Source organism: Narcine bancroftii, chromosome 12 (genome assembly GCF_036971445.1).
Source record: "Narcine bancroftii isolate sNarBan1 chromosome 12, sNarBan1.hap1, whole genome shotgun sequence".
In the NCBI taxonomy this organism is placed as follows: domain Eukaryota; kingdom Metazoa; phylum Chordata; class Chondrichthyes; order Torpediniformes; family Narcinidae; genus Narcine; species Narcine bancroftii.
Genome location: NC_091480.1, coordinates 3,679,485 through 3,701,599, shown reverse-complemented (window position 1 = coordinate 3,701,599; position 22,115 = coordinate 3,679,485). Strand labels below are relative to the sequence as shown.

The following is a 22,115-nucleotide window of genomic DNA, read 5'->3' as shown; positions in this document are numbered from 1 at the left end:
TTCAGGTCAAAGAGGTTTTGTCAGAACTGAAAAAGGCAGTCAACAAGTTAATGTGGGAGCGAGGACAAAGAGGGCATCACAGATAGGGTGAGGCCCGGGTTGTCATGGGGATAAGGTGTAGAGGTCATCCGACTGATAGGTTAGAAAGGACAATTAGAGACCAAATGTTTGCAACATAGTTAATTAATGGTAAATAGAAGCAAGATTATGAAAATGTGACTGCAAGATGAGCAAAACAAGGAATTAAATATTCTAGGGTATTTGACACTTCGAGGAGAAAGGAGTGATGTGTTGGCAATTTGGGTCACGTTAGGGAATAGAAAAATAGCAGGAAATGTTGCTGGGAGCTGTGCACAGACCACCAAATAGTGGTTGTTAAGTTGGACCAGACATAAATCAGGGAATCAGATGTACATGTGATAATACAGTAATTACGGGAAACTTCAACCTACATCGAGATTGAACCAACCAGGGAAAAGGCTTCAGCCTTTTGTTTTCTGTTATATTAAAATGATAATTATCTTTGGGAAGAGTAACCCTCATATGACATTAAGTTTGAAAGTTAAGAGACACAAAAACCTGCCATTTATTATATATAAAAAATCAAGAGTTTAATGAGAATGAGGAACTAAAAGAACTATTAATCAAAAACAGTATGAAGGAAGTTGGTGAAGCTGAAAGCCAATAGATCACAGGAACCTGATGATCCATCTCCAGAATTTTGAAAAGGATGTTTATGTCGATCTTCCGGTCATCTTTGATGACAGGCCCTACCAGTCCATGAGCCCACGCCACCCAATTAACCTACAACCTTGTACATTTTGAAGGGTGAAAGGAAACTGGAGCCACCAGGGAAAACAGGATTTGAACTCTGGTTGCTGACCCTTGTACCCATGTTGCTCACGGATCTTCTCATGCTCTCTAGATTGTCAATGGTAGGATAGCAAATGTAACCCCACTGTTTATGAATGGAGGGTGAGGCAAAACAGGACACTACTGACCTGTTGGTCTTACATCAATAACAGGGAAAATGCTGGAATCTACAAACAAGGATGTGAGAAAGGAATGCTCTGTAAAGAATAACACAATTGAACAGAGCTAACATGGATATTTGAAAAGGATTCTTGTCTGACTAATCTGTTCTTGGTAAATAGGTAAAGGGGACACTGTGTGTTTGGGTTGTTGAATAATGTTCAGTGGGATTCCACACTGAAGGATGAGCCACAAGATTGGAGCATGTGGAATTGGAGGTAATACCTTCACAAAATTTATGAATCAGTTACTGGATAGAGTTGAATAAACAGATTGTTTGCCGGTCGGCAGGCTGCGATGGGGGTGGGGGAAATATAGAGATTGGCAGCTACAGTCGATGTAATTTAGTTAAGGAACGAAGTTCATATTTGCAGGTTTGCTCGTGATGATCCTAAACTAGGTGGTATTGTGAGCAGAGACGGGTAGAGGGGTGAGGACAGGACAGATGGAATGTAGTGTTGGAAAAATGTGAAGCTTTTACCTTGGTGCACAAAACAGAAAGGCAAAGTCTTTGTCAAATGGTGCACGATGAGAAGTGCTGATACCCAAAGGGACCTGATGTGCTCATACATGGTGTGGATACATGACAAATAAAAACATCAAACAAAAATCACAAATCTGGAGATGCTGGAAATCTACAACTAACACAAAAAAGGCTGGAAATATTCAGCAAATCAAGCTCTAATCATGGGGTGAAAAAAAATCAATGCTTCAGGTGAGAGACCCTGTTAGACACCCTTCATCCAATAACTTGCAAGGAACGACTGAGAACACAACAGGTCAGGCAGCATCTGTAGAAAGAGGAACAGAATCAATGCCGAGTCCAAGATCCTTGGTCTTCATTGCAGGAGGCTTGAGTACAGTCGGGAGATGCCTTGCCACAATCAGATCAGACCTGCAATCACGCACGAACCTTTGGCCCCTTACGCAAGAGAGAACATGACTGCCCTGTCACCGGGTGGCTGAAGTAAAGACTGTCCCAGCAAACAAAAACAGGCATAGCTCAGGCCCATGTGTGTGCAGAGCTCCGGCCCATGTGTGTGCAGAGCTCCATCCCTGATCTGGAGCAAGTGAGTGGAGGTGAAGAAATCATACAAACTTACAAGGACCTCAAATTCACGGTGACATCTACCTCAACCCTTCGTTGCGCGCATCTACAAATGCATTCGTGCTACTTCCAGCTTTCATGCAGAACTGTTACATTTTATCATTTTGTTCCAATTTCATCCTGCTCTCACCAACACCAAGTCCATCTCTGACTTGTCCCTTTCTTTTCCGGATCTTTCTGCCTTCATTTCGGGTAAACCTCCTTTTGATTTTCACAGATAGAGTTACTAAAATAATTATGACCTTGATAGCTCTGATCTGTGCTTTTTCATAGACATTACTTTTGTTTTCTCTGCAACTGAGAAGGTGCTTTTTGGAGGAGAGCCCTTGACTGGGAACGTGGTTTCTTCCTCTACAGATACCGTCTGACCTGCTGAGCATTCTCGTTGTTTTTGTTTCGCTGACTCAGGGAGGTGGTTTTGAAGAAGGAGATCCAAAAGGGTTGCTCGAGGGAAATCCAAACACAAGGGATCTGACAACTGAAGACACGATGAGAGTGGTGGGGAAGAGTAACAGCAATAAAAGCAGCACAGAAATCTCTCCAGGTCATGGGTCCAACCACGTGGGAGCATGTGGCTGACTCACCATACAAGCTCTTGAGGAAAAGAGGAGATCCGCAGCACTGGAGCTGCCCCTTGGCCATGATTAGGATGCGGTCCCCGAGGAGATCAGCTTCATCCATGAAGTGAGTGGTTAGCAGGATAGTACGGCCAACCTTCACCTTCTGTAGGAGGTCCCAGAGAGCTCTGCGAGAGAGCGGATCCATTCCTGATGTGGGTTCATCCAACATGACAACCTGGGGTAAAAAAAAAACAAATCAAGAACCCATCCAATGAAAGGCTTCGCCAGTTTCAGACAGCTGGAGAGGAAGCTCTAAACTCCTCCTGTAAGGTGCCCACTCATTCTGTATATCAAAACCACTTCGCCCTTCCTACTGGCCACCAACCCTGACTGACTGAAGCACAATCAAAAGCTATATGGTCAGTGGAATAGGAATTATGATCAGGTCTTTCAGCCTCTTCCTCAACCCTGCAGGGAACATGTCCTCAGTGAAATATTCTCCCTCCAACAATGCTAACCAAAGTCATTGAGCTACACTGCATAGAAACGGACCCCTTCACCCAACTCTCTATGTTGACCAGAGCGACTATCCGCGTCAGTCCCACTTGTCTGCATTTGCCACATATCCCCCAATCCCCTTCTTATCAAAGAATTATATGCCTCCTCAACTTGTTCCATATGCCTACCATTCTCTGTGTGGAAAAGGTGCCCCTCAGGCCCCTTTTACTGCTTTATCCTCTCACTTAACCTATGCCCTTTGAATATTGAACAAAGGTAGCTTGACCATCATTTACTGGGCTATTTCCAGTTTTTAGAAATGCTCAAAACCACACACCATCTGAGCTCAGCACCACTTTCCAGGACTTCAGTAATGCATTTGACAAGGTACACTATGGTAGGGTGAGGGTTAGGGTTCATTTATGGGATCATTGGAAACTAAGCTGCTAAGCTACTGAATTGGCTTGCTTATAGAAGGCAGAGGTTGGTAGTAGATAAAATGCATTCTGCCTGGAGGTTGGTGATTAGTGGCATTCTCTAAGGATCTGTTCTGGAATTCCTTGCCGTTTGTGATTTTTACAAATGACTTGCACAAAGAAGTGGATGATATGAAAGTTATTGGTATTGTAGATAGTGTAGAAAGTTAATGTAAGTTACAACAGAACATAGACAGGATGCAGAGTTGGGTGGAGAAGTGGCAGATGGAGTTCAATCTGGATAAGTGTGTAGTGATACACTTTTGAAGGTTGGATCCGAAGGCACAGTACATGGTGAATGGCAGGATTCTTAACAGTGTAGAGGAACAGAGGGACCTTGGGGTCCAAGCCTACAGATCACTGGTTGCTGCACAAGTTGATCAGGTTATTAAGAAGGTGTGTTGGTTTTCATTAATCAAAGGATTAAGTTCAAGAGCCAAGAAGTAATGTTACAGCTCTATAAAACTCTGGTTGGGCCTTTCTTGGGAGTATTGCATTCAGTTCTGGCTGCCTCATTACAAGGAGGATATAGAAGCTTTAGAAGGGGTGCTGAGGAGATTTATCAGATGTTGTCTGGATTGGAGAACATGTCACATGAAGCAAGATTAACAGTGCTAGGATTTTTCTCTTTGGAGCAACAAAGGATGAGGTGACATAATAGAGGTAAATAAGATTATGAGAGGCAGTTTAAGGTGAGCGGAGGAAAGTCTGGGGGGAGATATCAGAGTAGTGGGTTCCTGGATTGCTTTGCCAGAGCTAGTGGCAGAGGCTAATACAATAGGAATGTTCAACAATGCTGAAACAGGCATGTGGATGCAAGAAAAATAGAGGGCAATGGGTGTGGGATAGGGAAGGATTACATTGTTATGGTGTACATTTATATATCGTGGCTGAAGGATGTGTTTTGTGCTGTAATGTTCTATGTGACAAAATGAAAAACACATGTGAAATTGATACATTAATGGTGCGTGCCAGGGCTGGGGTGTTCAAGTTCTGGATTGGGCTGAGCAGGATTGAGCAGCAGATAGCTAGCCACAATCACACTAACACATCATCGTCGCAGCAAAAGTGGCAAGTTTTTGGGTGAATAATGATGTAATTAAAAGTGAATGGGTAATAAGAAGGATTTGGTGACAGATACCATCTTACAAGGTATGGGGGAGAGAGGCAAGGTCAAATATTCTGTTGCTCAATGTTCCTGTAAGCTTCAGTACCTTAGAGTCTCCAATAAGAGCAATTCCAATGGAGAGCTTGCGTTTCATCCCACCAGATAGAGTCTTGACACGGGCTTTCTGCTTCTCCTCAAAGTTCAACATCATTAACATTTGGTTGACAGCTTCACGGACCTTCTGTGGATTGCCACCTTTCAGCTGAGAGGTGAAAGACAAGGTCATTAGAATGGTGGAGTGATGTGTGCCTCCAACCTTCAAAAACCACAGAGGGCTTTCCAATGTATCTAATTTCAGCAGTAGGGTTGGCCAGAGGAGGATGAGAAAAACCAGGGCTGAATGAGTTCCAGTGGGAGAGGCAGTTGGAGAAGAGGGTCTGGATAGCAGGGAGGGGGGTATTCTGATCTCACTGTCCATCCTATCCTTCAGTGTCATCCAATTGATTGGGGCCCTGTTCACCCGGTTCTAATCTCATCCAGCCAATCAGTCTCAATGAATCACTGGCAATGGATACACTTCAGACTTCCACACCATTCACTCTGGTGCTACTTTAGACCTATCGTCAGCTTCTCTTATTCCTCATCTACATTTTCCACGTTCAGCAAAGCAATGCTTTGGTGCCAGACTTCCAGCTCTTCCTCAGTCAACCTCTTGAATCCCTCAAGATCGGAAAGACTGAAGCCCCTATCACCAGTTCCAATTCCGGCTCCACACCTCTGCCCGGAAACCCTGTACCGACCCCACACCTCTGCCCGGTAACTCTGGACCGACCCCACACCTCTGCCCAATAACCCTCTGGCAACCCCACACCTCTGCCCAATAACCCTCTGGCAACCCCACACCTCTGCCCGATAACCCTGTACTGACTCCACACACCTTTGGCCGGTAACCCTATAACACATACCCCTCTCTGAACTCACTATTCTCCGCGTCCTCCTTGGAGAATATAGATGAGAATAATCTTGGAGTTTCTTGCCCACTCCCACTGGCTCCACTCTACTGTCCCAAAGGAGACTCGTACTTTCTCATTTTGCCTCTTATATACTTAGAGAATATCTTGAGGTTATTCTTAATCTTACCTGCCAAAGATATTTCATGGTCTCTCTTCTCCTTCCTTATCCCTTTCTTTAGTTCTCTCCTACACCTTTTCGACACTTTAAGAGACTAACTCAAGTTTAGCTGACTATATCTGCCACATGTATTTTTGTCCCTGGTCAAAACTTCAATATCTTTTGCCATTCAAGGTTTCCTAATCTTGCCATCTTCACCTTTAAAACTGTGTGTTCCTGAACTCGTACGGACTCTCTTTAAACAAAACCTCCCACTTGTAAACTATGATTTTACCTGCAGGCTCTGCTCCCAATCATTCTTACTGAAATGAAATCAGCCCTACCCCGATTTAGATCCTAAATGGGAAGAGCAACTTTAACACTTCCCAGAACCTCCTTTTTTTTTTTTATTTTTCACACCATAAATCACATTAGCCATGATATACACAATTTCTTTTTCACACATATACAGTGACTTTTTCTCCCCCCCCCTTTTCCCAGAACCTCCTTGAAACTTTCTGAATAATGGACGGGGTTTCCGAAGTGTTCTCACCGACATTTCCTTCACTTGTTCAGTTTCACTTCCAACGATGAGGTTGAGTACAACCCAATGTCGAGTAGGACTATCTACATATTGGCTCCAAAACTCTCTGGACAAATTGCACTGGAGGAACTTTTAAAGATGAGCTGTTAATAATAGAGTGGAACATTAAACGAGCAAGTTCCATCTCTAGCAGTGTGTTGCAGAGGCAGCACTCACATGAATCCTTCCTTAGACTACAGGGCATCTCCCATCTGTGCTCACTTACCCTGTAAAAGAACGACAGGTGTTCTTCCACTGTCAGATTGTCGAACAAGACATCATGTTGGGGGCACAGTCCCAGGCTCTTCCGGACTAGTGCCATGTCCTGGCAGATGTTGAACCCATTAATTAAGGCAGTGCCACTTGTAGGAGGATAAAGGCCTAAAACCAGAAATTCAAGTCACTGGGACTACAGCTTTGATGGAAACAAGTCAAAATCCTAACAACCACCCCCCTCCCAAACAAAACACATGCTGCAAAGACTCTCTACCCCACCCACAACCCCTGTCGACAGCCCCACCTCCCACTTTTCATTCTCAGGCATTCCCTCAAGGCTAAGGAGGACTCATTTTCACTCCTGATCTGTGGTTTTTGAGGTGGAAGAAGAGGCCAACGTGAAAACTGCAGCCTCTCCCACCAGTGGGGTGTTGACTGAGTGGTCTTAGAGGTGGTGTGGCTGTTCCACCATTCAGGCCAGGCTCCCAGTATCATCCCTAAAGCTCTTCCATTTTGAGTGCGGATGGGGCCAAAATTCCCAGGAGTTGATGGGGATGTTGCATATTTTTAGAGGCTTTGAGAACCTATCTGAATAATTTCTTCAGTCATCCTGGGAATCATCTTGTGTGACAGAGTTCAGAGGGTTGCACTGGTGTTGGGGATTTGGTGGCAGACATGGACAACTTAATGTGCCCATCAGAGTAGACAGTTTGATGCAGGGTCCGTTGGGTTCCTTCTCCTTCCAGTGGATTTGGAAGATCGCAAGCAACAACACTGGGTGTACCTCTGCAGCATTTTCCATGATGGGCTCTTGGAAAATGTGGACCACATTCCATTGATAAAATTCACTTTTGCTTTTAGTGCTGCTTTGGCCATGTGAGGATTAGGGCAGTGCCCTCCTGTACATTTCTCAGTCATTGCCACACTATCATAGCCCCAGACCCCACCATTTCCTCTTCCTTATCCCTTCAAACACTTTGCTGCAAATTTTGACCACTGTAAACGAAGTGAGTGCTGCCTTGCTCCTCCATTTGCCTTGGGCTCTCTCCCCACTCCCCAATTGTTCACCCTCGAATGCAGTTCAATGTCCTGGGCTTACCAGTGAGTATAGATAGGGTAGTGGTCTTCCCTGCCCCATTGTGGCCCAGCAGTACAGAGATCTGTCCCTTGTACAGGTTTACAGTCAGACGGGAAACTGCAATCTTCATGTGATCTCCAGCACCGAATACCTGTAGAGTGCAGAAATGTTTGCTGGAACTTGCAGAAGTCTTAATTTGAATGGGTAATGGTTTCTTTAGGTTGACAAACAGCTCATTCAGACTGTTGAGAGGCTGTCCTCTTATGGTGACAGCACAGAAACTGGTCTTGCAGTCCCTTGAGTCTAATGCTGAAAACCAGCTACCCTCATTATTATCCACACATTTCATAAGCCCCCACTAGGTTCTATCACTCACCTAAACATGACATGCAATTTAAGGTGGCCACGTAATGCACAACCCATACAAATTTGGGAAGTGGGTGGAAACCAGAGCACCCAAAGGAAACGCAAGTGGTCACAATGCAAACTCTGTATCCATACAGTCGACTCCAGCACCCGAGGCCAGGATGGGAAGGGATCCTTGGTGCTGAGTCACAGGCTATGCCAGCTATTGTTATATATGGAGTTACAGCATAAAAATTAACCCTAAACCCCGCAACAACGATGGTAACATTTTCCATATCCGCTCTAATCCCATTTTCCCACATTAACCACAGAGTTACACAGCATGGAAAGAGAAACTTGTTCCTACCAACCAAGCTGACTATCCTTATTACCCCCATTTGCCTATGTTTGGCCTCTAACCCTTTCAACTTTTCCTATCCATGTACATGTCTAAAGGTCTGAGAGATGTTGCAATGCCCACCTCTACCACTTCTTCTGAAAAATTATTCCACATCCACACCACCCTGTGTGTCAAAAGGTTACCCCTCAAATCCCCTTGAAAGCTTTCCTCTCTCATCTTAAACCATTCCCTTGAGTTTTAAACCCTCTTATCTTAAACCTGTGCCCTCTAGTTTTAAACTCCCTGACCCTGGAAAAAAATAAGTCTTTAACTATCTGTCTTATCTGTGTCTCTCATTATTTTATAAACCTCTGCAAGGTGCCCCCCCCCCTCCCCACCACCCCAGGAGAAAAATCCCACCCTTTCAGAGATTGATAGGAATCTGAATAGTCAGGGTATCAAAGGTTATGGGGAGAAGGCAGGGGTGTGGGGCTGAGTGGGAGAATGGATCAGCTCATGATGGAATTGCAGAACAGAATCGATCAGCAGAATAGCCCATTTCTGCTTATATCTTTTGGTCTTGTAGAGCCTTTTCTTACTCCAATCCAGAGTCTTAGTAAATTCTTTATGAATCTTTTCTGCACCCTTTCCAGAGTTGACATTCTTCCTTTAGCTAGGCACCAGATTTGCTCTGTGCAGATGTAACATGATGTCCCAACTCTCATTCTCGATGCCCTGACTGATGAAGGCAAGTGTTTCGACTGTCTTCACCACCTTCTTGAATACTTGTGTCATTGCCTTCAGGGAACTCTGTACTTGTGTCCTGAAGTCTCTCTGTTTTCCAGGGCCCTGATGTTTACTGTGCAAGTTTGGTCCTGGTCTAACTTTCCAAAATGCATCACTTTGTAGTTGTCCAAATTAAATTCCATTAATATTCCTTGGCCCATTTTCTCATTTTAATTTTTAAAATTAAAAACATTACACATACAGCATGGTAACAGGCCATTTTGGTCCTCGAGTCTGTCCTGCCCAATTTACACCCCATTAACCTACACCCTGGTACGTTTTGAACAGTGGTAGGAAACCCCCCCCAGAGAAAACCCACACTGACACAGGGAAAATGTACAGACAGCACAGAATTCTAACCCTTGTCCCGATTGCTGGTGCTGTAAAGGCGTTGTGCTAACCACTACAGCAACCATGCCGTCCCTTTGATCTGGATCCTGTTATAATCTCAGTTAACCTTCTTTACTGTCCACTCCACCACCAATTCACAAACCTACTAACCATACTAACTAGGTTGTCATTAATCTGGATAACAAACAACAGCAGATCCAGCACTGATCCCTATACAGATAGAGTTCGACTTCTGACTTACGTCCTCTTGCAAATATGACCAAAATTTTAAAATATCTTTATTAAAACTACTGTACAAGAACATATTTTGTGTTAAAAGTACTGTATACAGTGGACCCTGCTCCCAGAGCCTGCTCGAAGTCTCCACTCCTTGTGGCAACCCAAGGACCCAATTCCCCGCAGCAGCGCGAGATCCCCTTTCTCCGCGGCAGCCCGAGGACCCAATTCCCCGCGGCAGCCCGAGGACCCAATTCCCCGCGGCAGCCCGAGGACCCAATTCCCCACGGCAGCCCGAGGACCCAATTCCCCACGGCAGCCCGAGGACCCAATTCCCCACGGCAGCCCGAGGACCCAATTCCCCACGGCAGCCCGAGGACCCAATTCCCCACGGCAGCCCGAGATCTCCTTTCTCCGCAGCAGCCTGAGGACCCAATTCCCCACATCAGCCTGAGGTCCCCGTTTCCTGAATTACGATCAAACCCGAATTACAACCAATCCTTCTGTCCCCATTACGGTCGTAAGTCAGGGACTACCTGTACACATCAATGGTTGCAGGCCTATAATCTGAATAAAAACCCTCGACCATCACTGTCTGATATCTTCCACAGTTAGTTTTGCGTCCAATTGTTCATGCTGGATCCTATGTGATTTAACCTTCTGGGCCATCTGAACATCGAGGACCTTTCAAAGGCTTTGCTGAGGACCATGTACACAAACCTATCATCCTGCCCTTAAGGACGTGAGGTTGGAATAGAACAGGCTTGTGTGCTGGACAATGTTGAGATTAAGGAGGAAAGACAGGTCTCCCTTCATAAGAATGTCAATGCTGAACATGTGATTGTGTCCGAAATGGGACTTGAACTCTCAAAACTGTCTGAACTGGTGCGGACTCAAAAGGCCGACATGGCCTGTTTCCGCTCCGTAAATGGTTATTATGGTTAAGAGGAAATGTTGGATGTTCTTAAAAACATCAAGTTCCTGGGGCCATATGCTGTGGGAAGTGAGGGAAGAGATAGCTGGGGCTGTAGTTATGATCTTTGAATCCTCTTTAGCTACAGGGGAGATGCTGAAAGATTAGAGTATGGGAAATGTAGCCCCATTGTTTAGAAAAAGGTAATAGGGAGAATCGTGGGAATTATAGACCGATGAGTCTCGCGTCAGTGGTGGAAAAACTATTGTAGAAAATTCTTAAGGATTGGATCTATGAGCTACAGTCTACTCAGGGATAGTCAATATGGCTTTGTGAAGAGAAGGATATGCTTCATGTGTCTAATTGAGAAGGTAATGAAAGAAATCGATGAGGTAGGCTGGTAGATATGGTCTATATGGATTTTAGCAAGGCATTTGACAAGGTCCTCTATAAGAAATTTGTTCAGAAAATTATGAGGCATGGGATCCATGGAACTTTGACTGTGTGGATAAAAAAATTGGCTTACATGTAGAAAGCAGAAGGTAGTAGTAGAAGGAGGTCAGTGACTAGTGGAGTTCTGCAAGAATCTGTTCTGGGACCCCTGCTCTTTGAGATCTTTATAAATCACCTCGATGTAGAAGCAGATGGATGGGTCAGTAGGTTTGCGCATAATACAAAGGTTGGAAGAGTTGTGGATGGTGCTGAAGGTTATTGTAAGTTATAAAAGGATATAGACGATGCAGCGTTGGGCAGAAAGGTGGCAGATGGAGTTCAATCCAGATAAGTGTGAGGTGATGCATTTTGGAAGGACAAACCAGAGGTTGAGTACAGGATTAATGGTCGGTTAAATAAGAGTGAGGATGAACAGAGGAACATTGGGATCCAAATATCCCTCAAGGTCGCTGCACAGATTGATAGATAATTAAGAAGGCCTATGGGACACTGGGTTTCATTAACAGGGGGATTGAGTTCAGGTGTCGAGAGGCCATGCTGCAACTGTACAAATCTCTGGTGAGACCACAATTAGAGTATTGAACTCAGTTCTGGTCACCTTATTATAGGAAGGATCTGGAAGCTATGGAGAGGGTGCAGAGAAGATTTACTAGGATGTTGCCTGGATTAGAAAGCAAGGCTTATGAAGCAAGGTTAGCAGAACTGGGACTTTTCTCTTTGGAGCGTAGAAGGATGAGAGGTTACTTAATGGAAGTCTACAAGATTATAAGAGGCATAGATAAGGTGGAGAGCCAGCGTCTTTTTCCCAGGGCAGGAATAGCAAACACCAAAGCACATGAGAACAAAGAAAGGTGAAGGAAGTTTAGCAGTAATGTTGGGGTGTTTTTTTTTAAATTTTTTTTTAAACACAGCGAGTTGTGGGTGCCTGAAATGCCTTGCCAGAGATGGTGGTTGAGACTGGAACATTAAAAAGTCACTTAAACAGGTACTTGGATGGAATAAAAATAGAGAATTAAAGGGTACGGAGGGTTTAGTATTTTTTTAAGGAATATTTGGGTTAGAACAACATCATGGGCTGAAGAGACTGTACTGTGCTGTTCTATCTCAGGCAAAATCTAGGTGAATCTCCTTTGCACTCTCTCTGGAGCTACCACATTCTCACAAAGTGTGGCAAATGAATTGCACACAATAATGCAAGTGTGTTTGAACTCGTGTTTTGTAAACTTGCCATCTGCCTTCTTCACCAGCCTATGGTCTTGCATTGCTATGTTTAGAAGACTATCGACTTGGAAGACTATTGACTCTCTGTTCATCTACATCATACATACCCTACCATTTACTCAGTATTCAGCCTTTATTTGACTTTCCAAACTTCATCCATCGCACTAGTTAGGATTAAATTCCATCAGACAACACTCTGCTTACTTTCTAATTGATTTCTTTTTTGATAGAGCCTTAGACAACCTTTCTCACTATCCATGACACTGCCAAATTTCATGTCAGTCTCAAACTGACAAAACCAGTGGTTTTCAAACTTTTTCTTTCCACTCACCTTAAGTCTAGAGCAGTGATTCTCAACCTTTTTTTCTCCACTGACATTTCTTTGGCTTGGCTTCGTGGACAAAGATTTATGGAGGGGTAAATGTCCACATCAGCTGCAGGCTCGTTTGTGGCTGACAAGTCCGATGCGGGACAGGCAGACACGGTTGCAGCGGTTGCAAGGGAAATTGGTGGGTTGGGGTTGGGTGTTGGGTTTTTCCTCCTTTGTCTTTTGACAGTGAGGTGGGCTCTGCGGTCTTCTTCAAAGGAGGTTGCTGCCCGCCGAACTGTGAGGCGCCAAGATGCACGGTTTGAGGCGACATCAGCCCACTGGCAGGGGTCAATGGGGCAGGCACCAAGAGCTTTCTTCAGGCAGTTCTTGTACCTCTTCTTGGGTACACTTCTGTCTTGGTGGCCAGTGGAGAGCTCGCCATAGAACACGATCTTGGGAAGGCGATGGTCCTCCATTCTGGAGACGTGACCTACCCAGCGCAGTTGGATCTTCAGCAGCGTGGATTCGATGCTGTCGGCCTCTGCCTTCTCGAGTACTTCGATGTTGGTGATGAAGTCGCTCCAATGAATGTTGAGGATGGAGCGGAGACAACACTGATGGAAGCGTTCTAGGAGCCGTAGGTGATGCCGGTAGAGGACCCATGATTCGGAGCCGAACAGGAGTGTGGGTATGACAACGGCTCTGTATACGCTAATCTTTGTGAGGTTTTTCAGTTGGTTGATTTTCCAGACTCTTTTGTGTAGTCTTCCAAAGGCGCTATTTGCCTTGGCGATTGTTGTCTATCTCGTTGTCGATCCTTGCATCTTAAGTAATCCTTATGCCATAGGTGCTGTGATTAGTAAGGGATTACTTAAGGTGATATGTTAGTGGAGAAGAAAAAAGGTTGAGAACCATTGCTCTAGACCCAATTGTTACTGAAATATTTTGCTTGAGAAAAATTGTCATTGGCCCATTTTCTTTGGCGTTATGAAACTGTGCACATAACGAGTCAATTAGGTACGATTAAAACAGAGGTTTTCAAACATTTTCTTTCCACCAACATACCACCTTAAGCAATCCCTTAAGTAATCCACAGAGCATCTGTGGCATAGGGATTACTTAAGGAGGTATGTGAGTGGAAAGAAAATGTTTGAAAACCACAATACTAAACGTATCTCCAACATTCAAAGCAAAGTTCCTGTGCACCATTAGACATAGAGGTCCAACCAGGCAAGCGTTCTTTCACCACTACCCTCAAGCTCATAGCACCAAGCCAATTAGCCAGCTCATCTCAGATCCCATGTGCCTTTGCCTTAGTTTTGCCTGAGGGATCTTGATAAATGCCTGATTCAAATCCATGTAGACAAGATCTACCATTCTGCCTTCATCAATCTCCTTTGTTTCCTCCACAAAAGACAAAATCAGCTAGTGAGACAGAATTTGCTCCTCAGAAAGCCACACTGCCTATCCCTGATCAGCCCTGCCTTTCTAAATCTACATGTCCTGTCCTTTGAATTTTCTCCAGTAATTTCCCTACCAGTACGCAAGGTTCACTGACCTGTAGCTATCTTGCTTGTCCCTGCTGCCCTTCATAAATAAAGATATAACAAGATATTTTTGAGTGTTATGGTACCTTACCTGTGGCTAATGATGATGCTATCTTCTCTCCTTTGCTGCTCATAGTATTCTGAGATAGATTTCTTCTGGTCCCGGGGACACATCCACTATTAGGTATTCCACTACATCTCATACACCTCCTCTTGAAAATGACATGCGCCTGTGCTCACGTTTCTCTGGGTCCCACTACTTGGTTAGATTGTAGCTGATTTACTTCTTATCTCCATCCCACCTGCTGAAGTTCAGGATCCCTCAAGACAAAAGTCAAACTTAGGACTGAACGGTTTCTGTTCACCCACAGCTCAGCTATTCTTGGACATGGTGAGGACTGCATCTCCACCCAACTCTGAATGAACAAGATCTTCAGGGTTTCTCCGACATCTCTGCTACACTCTTACCTTGGTCAAGTCTTTGATTTTGATTCCAGCCTCCAGATCAGACTGGTCATCTTCAATGTATTCGCTGTTCTGGGCAAGCTCTGGTTCCTCCTCCTCATTGCTGACTTTAATGTAGGCTGTTCTCGGCATCTTGAGCCAATACGAGGGCTGAGGAAACACCAAAGGTTAAGGCAGTTTATTTCGGCTTAAATTATTCCTGTCCTGTCCGGTGTCAAAATATGGAGGAGACCAGCTGCTGTCACCAAGTGACATGGATGTTGATCTAGGACAAGAGTCAAAGTGGGAGTAGATTGTGACTCTCTAACAAGAACCTCTGGACAAGCCCAACTGACATCCCGGGTCAAAGGCCTTGCAGGGACACCCACACCTATACACAATAGTTAAAATGGGAGAGCTGAGCCCTTGAGCCTCCCTCCTGCCCTGGTCCAGTGCTCTGGACCCACCCCATTGACATGATATTAGTTTGTCACTGCTTTGCTGTGCCAGGCTGCAAGGAAGATGATGCCTGAGAGGCCACAGGCTGCGTGAAGGGCCTGTCCAATGTCAGAAGTTATCTGGTTCCATGTTTATAGATTCTGTTTATTACTGAATTTCAAACAACTGTTCCCCTTGCACGCAGGGACAGTTCTGATTCTAGATTCTGAAAGTGATTGGAACTGAAACTTGGTGATTCAGAGCAGGTTCTCAGTTCCAATGTGCTGATACACCCAGTATGTGGGGAAGATCACTGCCAGGAGTCACCATGGGTCAGCCAAAGCTCTGGCACACAGATGTCCTATCCTGGCATTACATGGCAGCTCAAATGTCTTAAAGAAGCTGTGGCTCAATCCAGAGAGGGATAAATAGGAGAGCGAGTAAAAAAAAAGATGGTCTTCTAAAGCTTTTGGCCCTTCTGCTTGAGAACAACCCACGTTTGTCCAATTTTTTTTGTCATGCAACATGCTAACAGGCCCTTCTACCCCACAGCCCCATGCCAGTCCAAATACCCCAATTAACTTAAGTTTTTGAACAGTGAGCAAAAACTGCAGTACATGGGGAAAACCCACACAGACATGGAGAGAATGTACAAACTCCTTACAGACAGTGCCAGATTCGAACCCATGTCACTGGTACTGTAACAAAGTTGTGCTAACCATGCTGCCCTGTCTCCATAACTCATACCCTCTAAGCAGATAATATCCTGGTGAACCTTTTCTGTACTTTTCCCAAAGCCTCCACATCCTCCCCGTCATGGGAAACCAGAATTGCACACAGTACTCCAAGTGTGGCTTCACCAAAGTTTTATATGGCTGCAATGTGACTTCCTTGCTCTTCTACTCAAATCCTCCACCCATATGCCCATCTACTTGCATGGCAACTTTCAAGTAGCAATGAACCCGGTGCCCCAGATCCCTCTGCTCATCAATGCTTTTAAGAGCCCTATAATCAACTCGACACATTCCCCTTCCATTTGACCACAGTGTTGTTTGAGAAATCACAAAAACTGCAAATGCTGGACATGCACAATAAAAACTGCTTGAGAGTCTGGGTATCTGTGGAGAATGAAAGAGAGTTGACCTTTCATCTGATGTTACATTACCTTGCTGAAATTTCAAGCTTTCTCTGCTCTTGCTTGATAATACACCTGTGCAGCACTTTGGGATACTTCTCATTGGGGGAAAGGTGCTACATCGATGGGAGTTATTGCTGTGGAGGCAACCAATCATGAGTCTGGAAGATTGAAGGAAGCTGAATGATGGGAGTTGTGACTGGGCAACGTGAGAACTGGTCAGCCAGGTGGGTGAAGAAATGAAAAATCTACAGATGTGGAGAAGTGTAGATATACAGGATGGGGATTCACACTACTGCTCATTACAGTTTCAGTGTAATTTAATCTTTGAAGCAACTTACCAAGATGAAAAAGTACCAGACTTCTGGCATTCCGTATTCCCCCGGGAACACAGCTTCCACATACCAAGTGATCAAACCATAAAACATGGAATCAAATATCAACATGACTATCACATTGGAAATGGTGAAGTCATCGTCCACAGTGACCGGCTGGTTAATGTTTGCCCACTGGATACCTGTACCTGCAAGCAAATACAGAGGACATCAGGAAGTAATCCAGCAACACCAGGTGCTCATGTCTTTTGGTAGTACATGACAGTTCATGTCCTTTTTGCACAAACCACATTTACTAAAATTTAGACCTACAGCGCAGTAACGGACCATCCAATTACACCCAATTGATCTATCACTTCAAGTACGTGTTTGGAGGGTGGGAGGAAACCATAGTCCCTGGGGAAAACACGTAGAGACAGGGAGAAGGTACAAACTCCTTACAGGTTGCATGGCATTTGAACCCCAGTCCTGATCACTGGTGGTGTAATAGCGCTGCGCTAACCAACTAAATGCTAAATGTGCTGCAGATCGTCTTTTCAAAACTTGGAAGGGACATGGGATGAAACAATTTGTTTCCAATAGACTAGAACAGAACTTGGGAAAGAATGATGGACAATTACAAAGAGCAAACTGACACTCGAATAGTAAGGTGAAATAAAAAATGTGGTTCAACAGTCTGGGAAAATGGCACAACCAGGAATGAGACTTCATCTTTTTCCTTCCTATTGATGAATCTGGAAGATTTATTTATGTGCAGGGCTCAGACCCACTGCATTGTCAAAAGGAAGTGGAGGCAAGACACATAAAAAATTAACCAGGAAAGATGTTTAAAAATTAAGAAGAGGAACTTTGAAATTATTTATAAAACAAATGGCAGAATATTCTACACACTTTAACTGTGAACATTTATCGTTAATCCTTAATAGTCATTATCACCATCTGTACAGAATGGAAAAGGAGGTGGAGTAGCCTTGTAGGTTAGGGAAGAGGTGAATGCCATAGAAAGGAAGGACATCAGTGAGGAGGATGTGGAATCCACATGGGTAGAGCTGCAAAATACAAAGGGAAAGAAGACGCTAGTGGGAGTAGTGTACAGGCCGCCTAACAGTTGCAGTGAGGTTAATGAAGGAGTCATGAAGGAAATTGGTAATGCGTGCAACAAAGGGTCGGCAGTTGTAATGGGCGACTTTACATGTAGATTGGGTGATCCAAATTGGTAAGGGTAAGGTTGAAGAGGATTTCTTAGAATGTATGCGGGATTGTTTTCTAAATCACCATTTTTAAAAAATTTTTTTTTATTTTTCACACTATAAACCATATTGAGCAAGAAACATACAGACATTTTTCTTCTTAAATATATCGTGTCTTTTCTCCCCCTTTCCCCCCTCCCTTCCCTCCCTCCCTCACCCCCTTCCCCATTTATTTGAAGTTCAATCTATAAGATATATTTAACCCGTTAAACAATGTTGTCACTTAATAAAAATAAACAACAAATTTTACTGAGTCAGTTCTCTTCGTTATCTTCTCCTTCTGTCATTTTAGGTGGTGGAAGTCCACGGTAGGATTTCTCTATTGTGTTTCATGTATGGCTCCCATATTTGTTCGAATATTGTAATGTTATTTCTTAAATTATATGTTATTTTTTCTAATGGAATACATTTATTCATTTCTATATACCATTGTTGTATTCTCAAGTTGTTTTCTAATTTCCAGGTTGACATAATACATTTTTTTGCTACAGCTAGGGCTATCATAACAAAGCTTTTTTGTGCTCCATCCAAATCAAGTCCAAATTCTTTGTTTCTTATATTACTTAGGAGGAAGATCTCTGGGTTTTTTGGTATATTGCTTTTTGTGATTTTATTTAGTATCTGGTTTAGATCTTCCCAAAATTTTTCCACTTTCTCACATGTCCAAATTGCATGAATTGTTGTTCCCATTTCCTTTTTACAGCGAAATCATCTGTCTGATACTGTTGGGTCTAAATCAGCATGTTGAGGAACCGATGAGGGAACGAGCCATTCTAGAATGGGTATTGAGTAATGGAGAAGGGTTAATTAGCAATCTTGTTGTGAGGAACCCCTTGGGCAAGAGTGACCATAATATGGTGGAATTCTTTATTAGGATGGAATGTGACAGAGTTGATACGAATACAAAGGTTTTGAACTTGAAGAGGGGTAACTTTGATGGTATGAGATGTGAATTAGCTAAAATAAATTGGCAAATGGTACTTAAAGGACTAATGGTAGAAATGCAATGCCAATCATTTAAGGATAGCTTGGAGCAAGTGCAGAAAATGTACATCCCAGTTTGTACGAAGAATAAATCGAGGAGGGTAGCGCATCCGTGGCTACAAGGGAGATCCGAGAGAGTGTCAAATCCAAAGAAGGAACTTACAAATTAGCCAAAAAGAATAATATCCCTGATGATTGGGACAAATTCAGAGTTCTGCAGAGGACAAAAGGATTAATTAGGAAAGGTAAAAGGGATTATGAAAGGAAGCTGGCAGGGAACATAAAAAATGACTGTAAAAGCTTTTATAGATACATTAAGAGAAAGAGGTTAGTTAAGACAAATGTGGGTCCGTTGCGGACAGAAAAGGATGAGTTGATTGATCATGGGGAACAAGGGTATGGCAGACTGTTTGAATTACTATTTTAGTTCTGTCTTCACCAAGGAAGACATAACTAATCTACACGAAATTATTGAGGATCAGGGATCTATTGTGACGGAGGGACTAAAGGAAATAATTGTTAGTCGAGAAGTTGCATTAGTTAAATTGCAGGAATTAAAGGTGGATAAATCCCCGGGGCCGGATAGTTTGCATCTGAAATCACTGAAAGAAATAGCCCAGGAAATAGTGGATGCGTTGGTGATAATGTTTCAAACCTCTTTGGATACTGGATTAGTTCCTGAGGATTGGAGGGTGGCCAACGTAACCCCACTCTTTAAGAAGGGAGGGAGAGAAAAATCGGGAAACTAGACCAGTTAGCCTGACATTGGTAGTAGGGAAGGTGCTAGAATTGGTTAATAAAGATCCAATTGCAGTGCATTTGGAAAGTAGTGGTATCATCGCACAGAGTCAGTATGGTTTTGTGAAGGGGAAATCATGTCTGATGAATCTAATAGAGTTTTTCGAGGATGTAACCAGTAGAGTGGATAGGGGAGAATCAGTGGATGTGGTATATCTGGACTTTAGTAAGGCATTGATAAAGTTCCGCACAGAAGACTAGCATATAAACTTAAAGAGCACGTTATAGGAGGTATGGTTTTAAGGTGGATAGAGAATTGGTTGAGGGACAGGAAGCAAAGAGTAGGAATAAATGGATTCAGAGTGGCAGCCAGTGACGACTGGGGTACCACAAGGCTCAGTGCTGGGGCTGCAGTTGTTTAAGATATGGAAATAGATAGCAGTATGAAGTTGGGTGGCAGGGTTAGCTGTGTGGAGGATGCTAGGAGAGTGCAGGGTGATTTAGACAAGTTAGGCGAGTGGGCCAGGACATGGCAGATGCAGTATAATGTGGATAAATGTGAGGTTATCCACTTTGGAGGTAAGAACAGGAAAGAGGATTATTATTTAAATGGTATCTGTTTAGGAAAAGGGGAGATGCAGCGAGACTTGGGTGTTGCTGTGCATCAGTTGTTGAAAGTGGGTGTGCAGGTGCAACAGGCGGTGAGGGGGGTGAATGGTATGTTGGCGTTCATAGCGAGAGGATTTGAGTCCAGGAGTAGGGAGATCCTGCTGCAGCTGTACAGGGCCTTGGTGAGACCACATCTGGAGTATTGTGTGCAGTTTTGGTCGCCTTAACCGAGGAAGGATATCCTGGCCTTGGAGGGGATGCAGAGAAGATTCACTAGGCTGATACTGGGGATGGAGGGACTCGCATACGAAGAAAGGTTGGATCGACTAGGCTTGTATTCTCTGGAATTTAGAAGATTGAGGGGGATCTTATAAAAACATAAAATTCTTAAGGGTTTAGACAGACTAGACACAGAAAGGTTGTTTCCAAGGCTGGTTCCCTGTCAATATTTAAGTGTAGATTAGATTTGGCCCTTGTGGCCAAGGGGATTAGGGGGTATGGGGAGAAGACAGGAACCGGGTACTGATCAGCCATAATCATAATGAATGGCCGTGTAGGCTTGAAGGGCTAAATGGCCTATTCCTACACCTATTTTCTACGTTTCTAGATACTGGGCTAATTTTGTGAACATAGAACAATACAGCACAGTGCAGGCCCTTTGGCCCTCGATATTGTGCCGACCCATATGTTGTTCCTTCCTAAAAAATACTAAACCCTCTATTTTTCTTCCATCTGTCTAAGAATCTCTTAGAGGCCTCTAATGTTTCAGTCTCCACCACCATCATCCCTGGCAAGGCATTTCAAGCACCCACAATTTACTGTGTAAAAAACTTACCCCTGATGTCTCTCCTAAACTTCCCTCCCTTAACTTTGTTCCTGCCCTGGGAAACAGGTGCTGGCTGTCCACCCTATCTATGCCTCTCATAATCTTCTAAACCTCTATCTACGCTCCAAATGAGAAGCCCTAGCTCTGCTAATCTTGCTCATAAGACTTGCTTTCCAATCCGGGCAACATCCTGGTAAATCTCCTCTTCAACTTCTCCATAGCTTCCACATCCTTCCTCTAATGAGGTGATCAGAACTGAACACAATACTCTTAAGTTTGGTCTTTCCAGAAATTTGTTGCCACATGACCTCTCTACTCCTGAACTCAATCCCCCTATTAAAGAATCCCAGCATTCCATAGGCCTTCTTAACTCTCCTATCAACCTGTGCGATGACCTTGAGGGATGGATGGATTTGACTCCCAAGGTCCTTCTGTTCATCCACACTTTAAATAACTGACTAGCTATTTTCTCAACAATAGCTGCAGCAAGCAAGCATTTTGGGGCAAATATACTGTACATCATTCTTCCATGTACAATAATAAACTGGTAATTTTAAATTAAAACAAAGGAAATGCAGGCTTGGAACAAACTCACCAGGTTATAGGGAAGGACTCAAATGTGAGGAGGTGTCTAAGTGTGACCATAAGCATGGGCTAACCACTATTCCCTATGTCAATGAGGCGAATCATCTAATGTTATTGAGAAACTCAGCGGTTCGTGGAATGGTAACCAACCGATTGCATGGTTGATTTCGAGAATGAGCTGCCAGAGGAGGTGGAGAAGGCAGTAACAGTAGCAATATTAAAGTGGCACTGGACGTAGTTGAAGGAGCAGGGCTTGGAGGGATATGGAATTCATGCATGCAAGTGAGATCAGTATAGAAAGGCAGCGATGTGGTGGGCAATCTGTTCCCTCTAAGCTGTGTGCGTGCACACATGGTTTGCAACCAGCACACAAAGGAAGTTAATGTGTGCACAAAGGGTGAATGACCTAAGATAAAGTACAGAATAAAATCTTAACGAAATACGTTACTTGTAGAATGCAATCATACTTGTATATTATATTAAAAGATGCCAATACAGTTTTATTCGCCATGAGAGATAG

The 22,115-nt window shown here is 43.8% G+C and overlaps 1 protein-coding gene across 6 annotated transcripts in view; it reads right to left on the bottom strand.

Annotated features, from left to right (window-relative positions):
- abca3b (ATP-binding cassette, sub-family A (ABC1), member 3b) overlaps nt 1-22,115 on the bottom strand; it is a 98,579-nt gene that overhangs the window by 33,021 nt on the left and 43,443 nt on the right. For all 6 annotated transcript variants that reach the window (XM_069905272.1, XM_069905273.1, XM_069905274.1 and 3 more), the window contains 6 exons: nt 16,610-16,791; nt 14,720-14,866; nt 7,791-7,920; nt 6,702-6,856; nt 4,889-5,044; nt 2,725-2,935 (listed from right to left, as the gene is read on the bottom strand). In XM_069905272.1, coding sequence (XP_069761373.1) covers nt 2,725-2,935; nt 4,889-5,044; nt 6,702-6,856; nt 7,791-7,920; nt 14,720-14,866; nt 16,610-16,791 — 981 coding nt within the window. The remainder of the gene's footprint in view (nt 1-2,724; nt 2,936-4,888; nt 5,045-6,701; nt 6,857-7,790; nt 7,921-14,719; nt 14,867-16,609; nt 16,792-22,115) is intronic.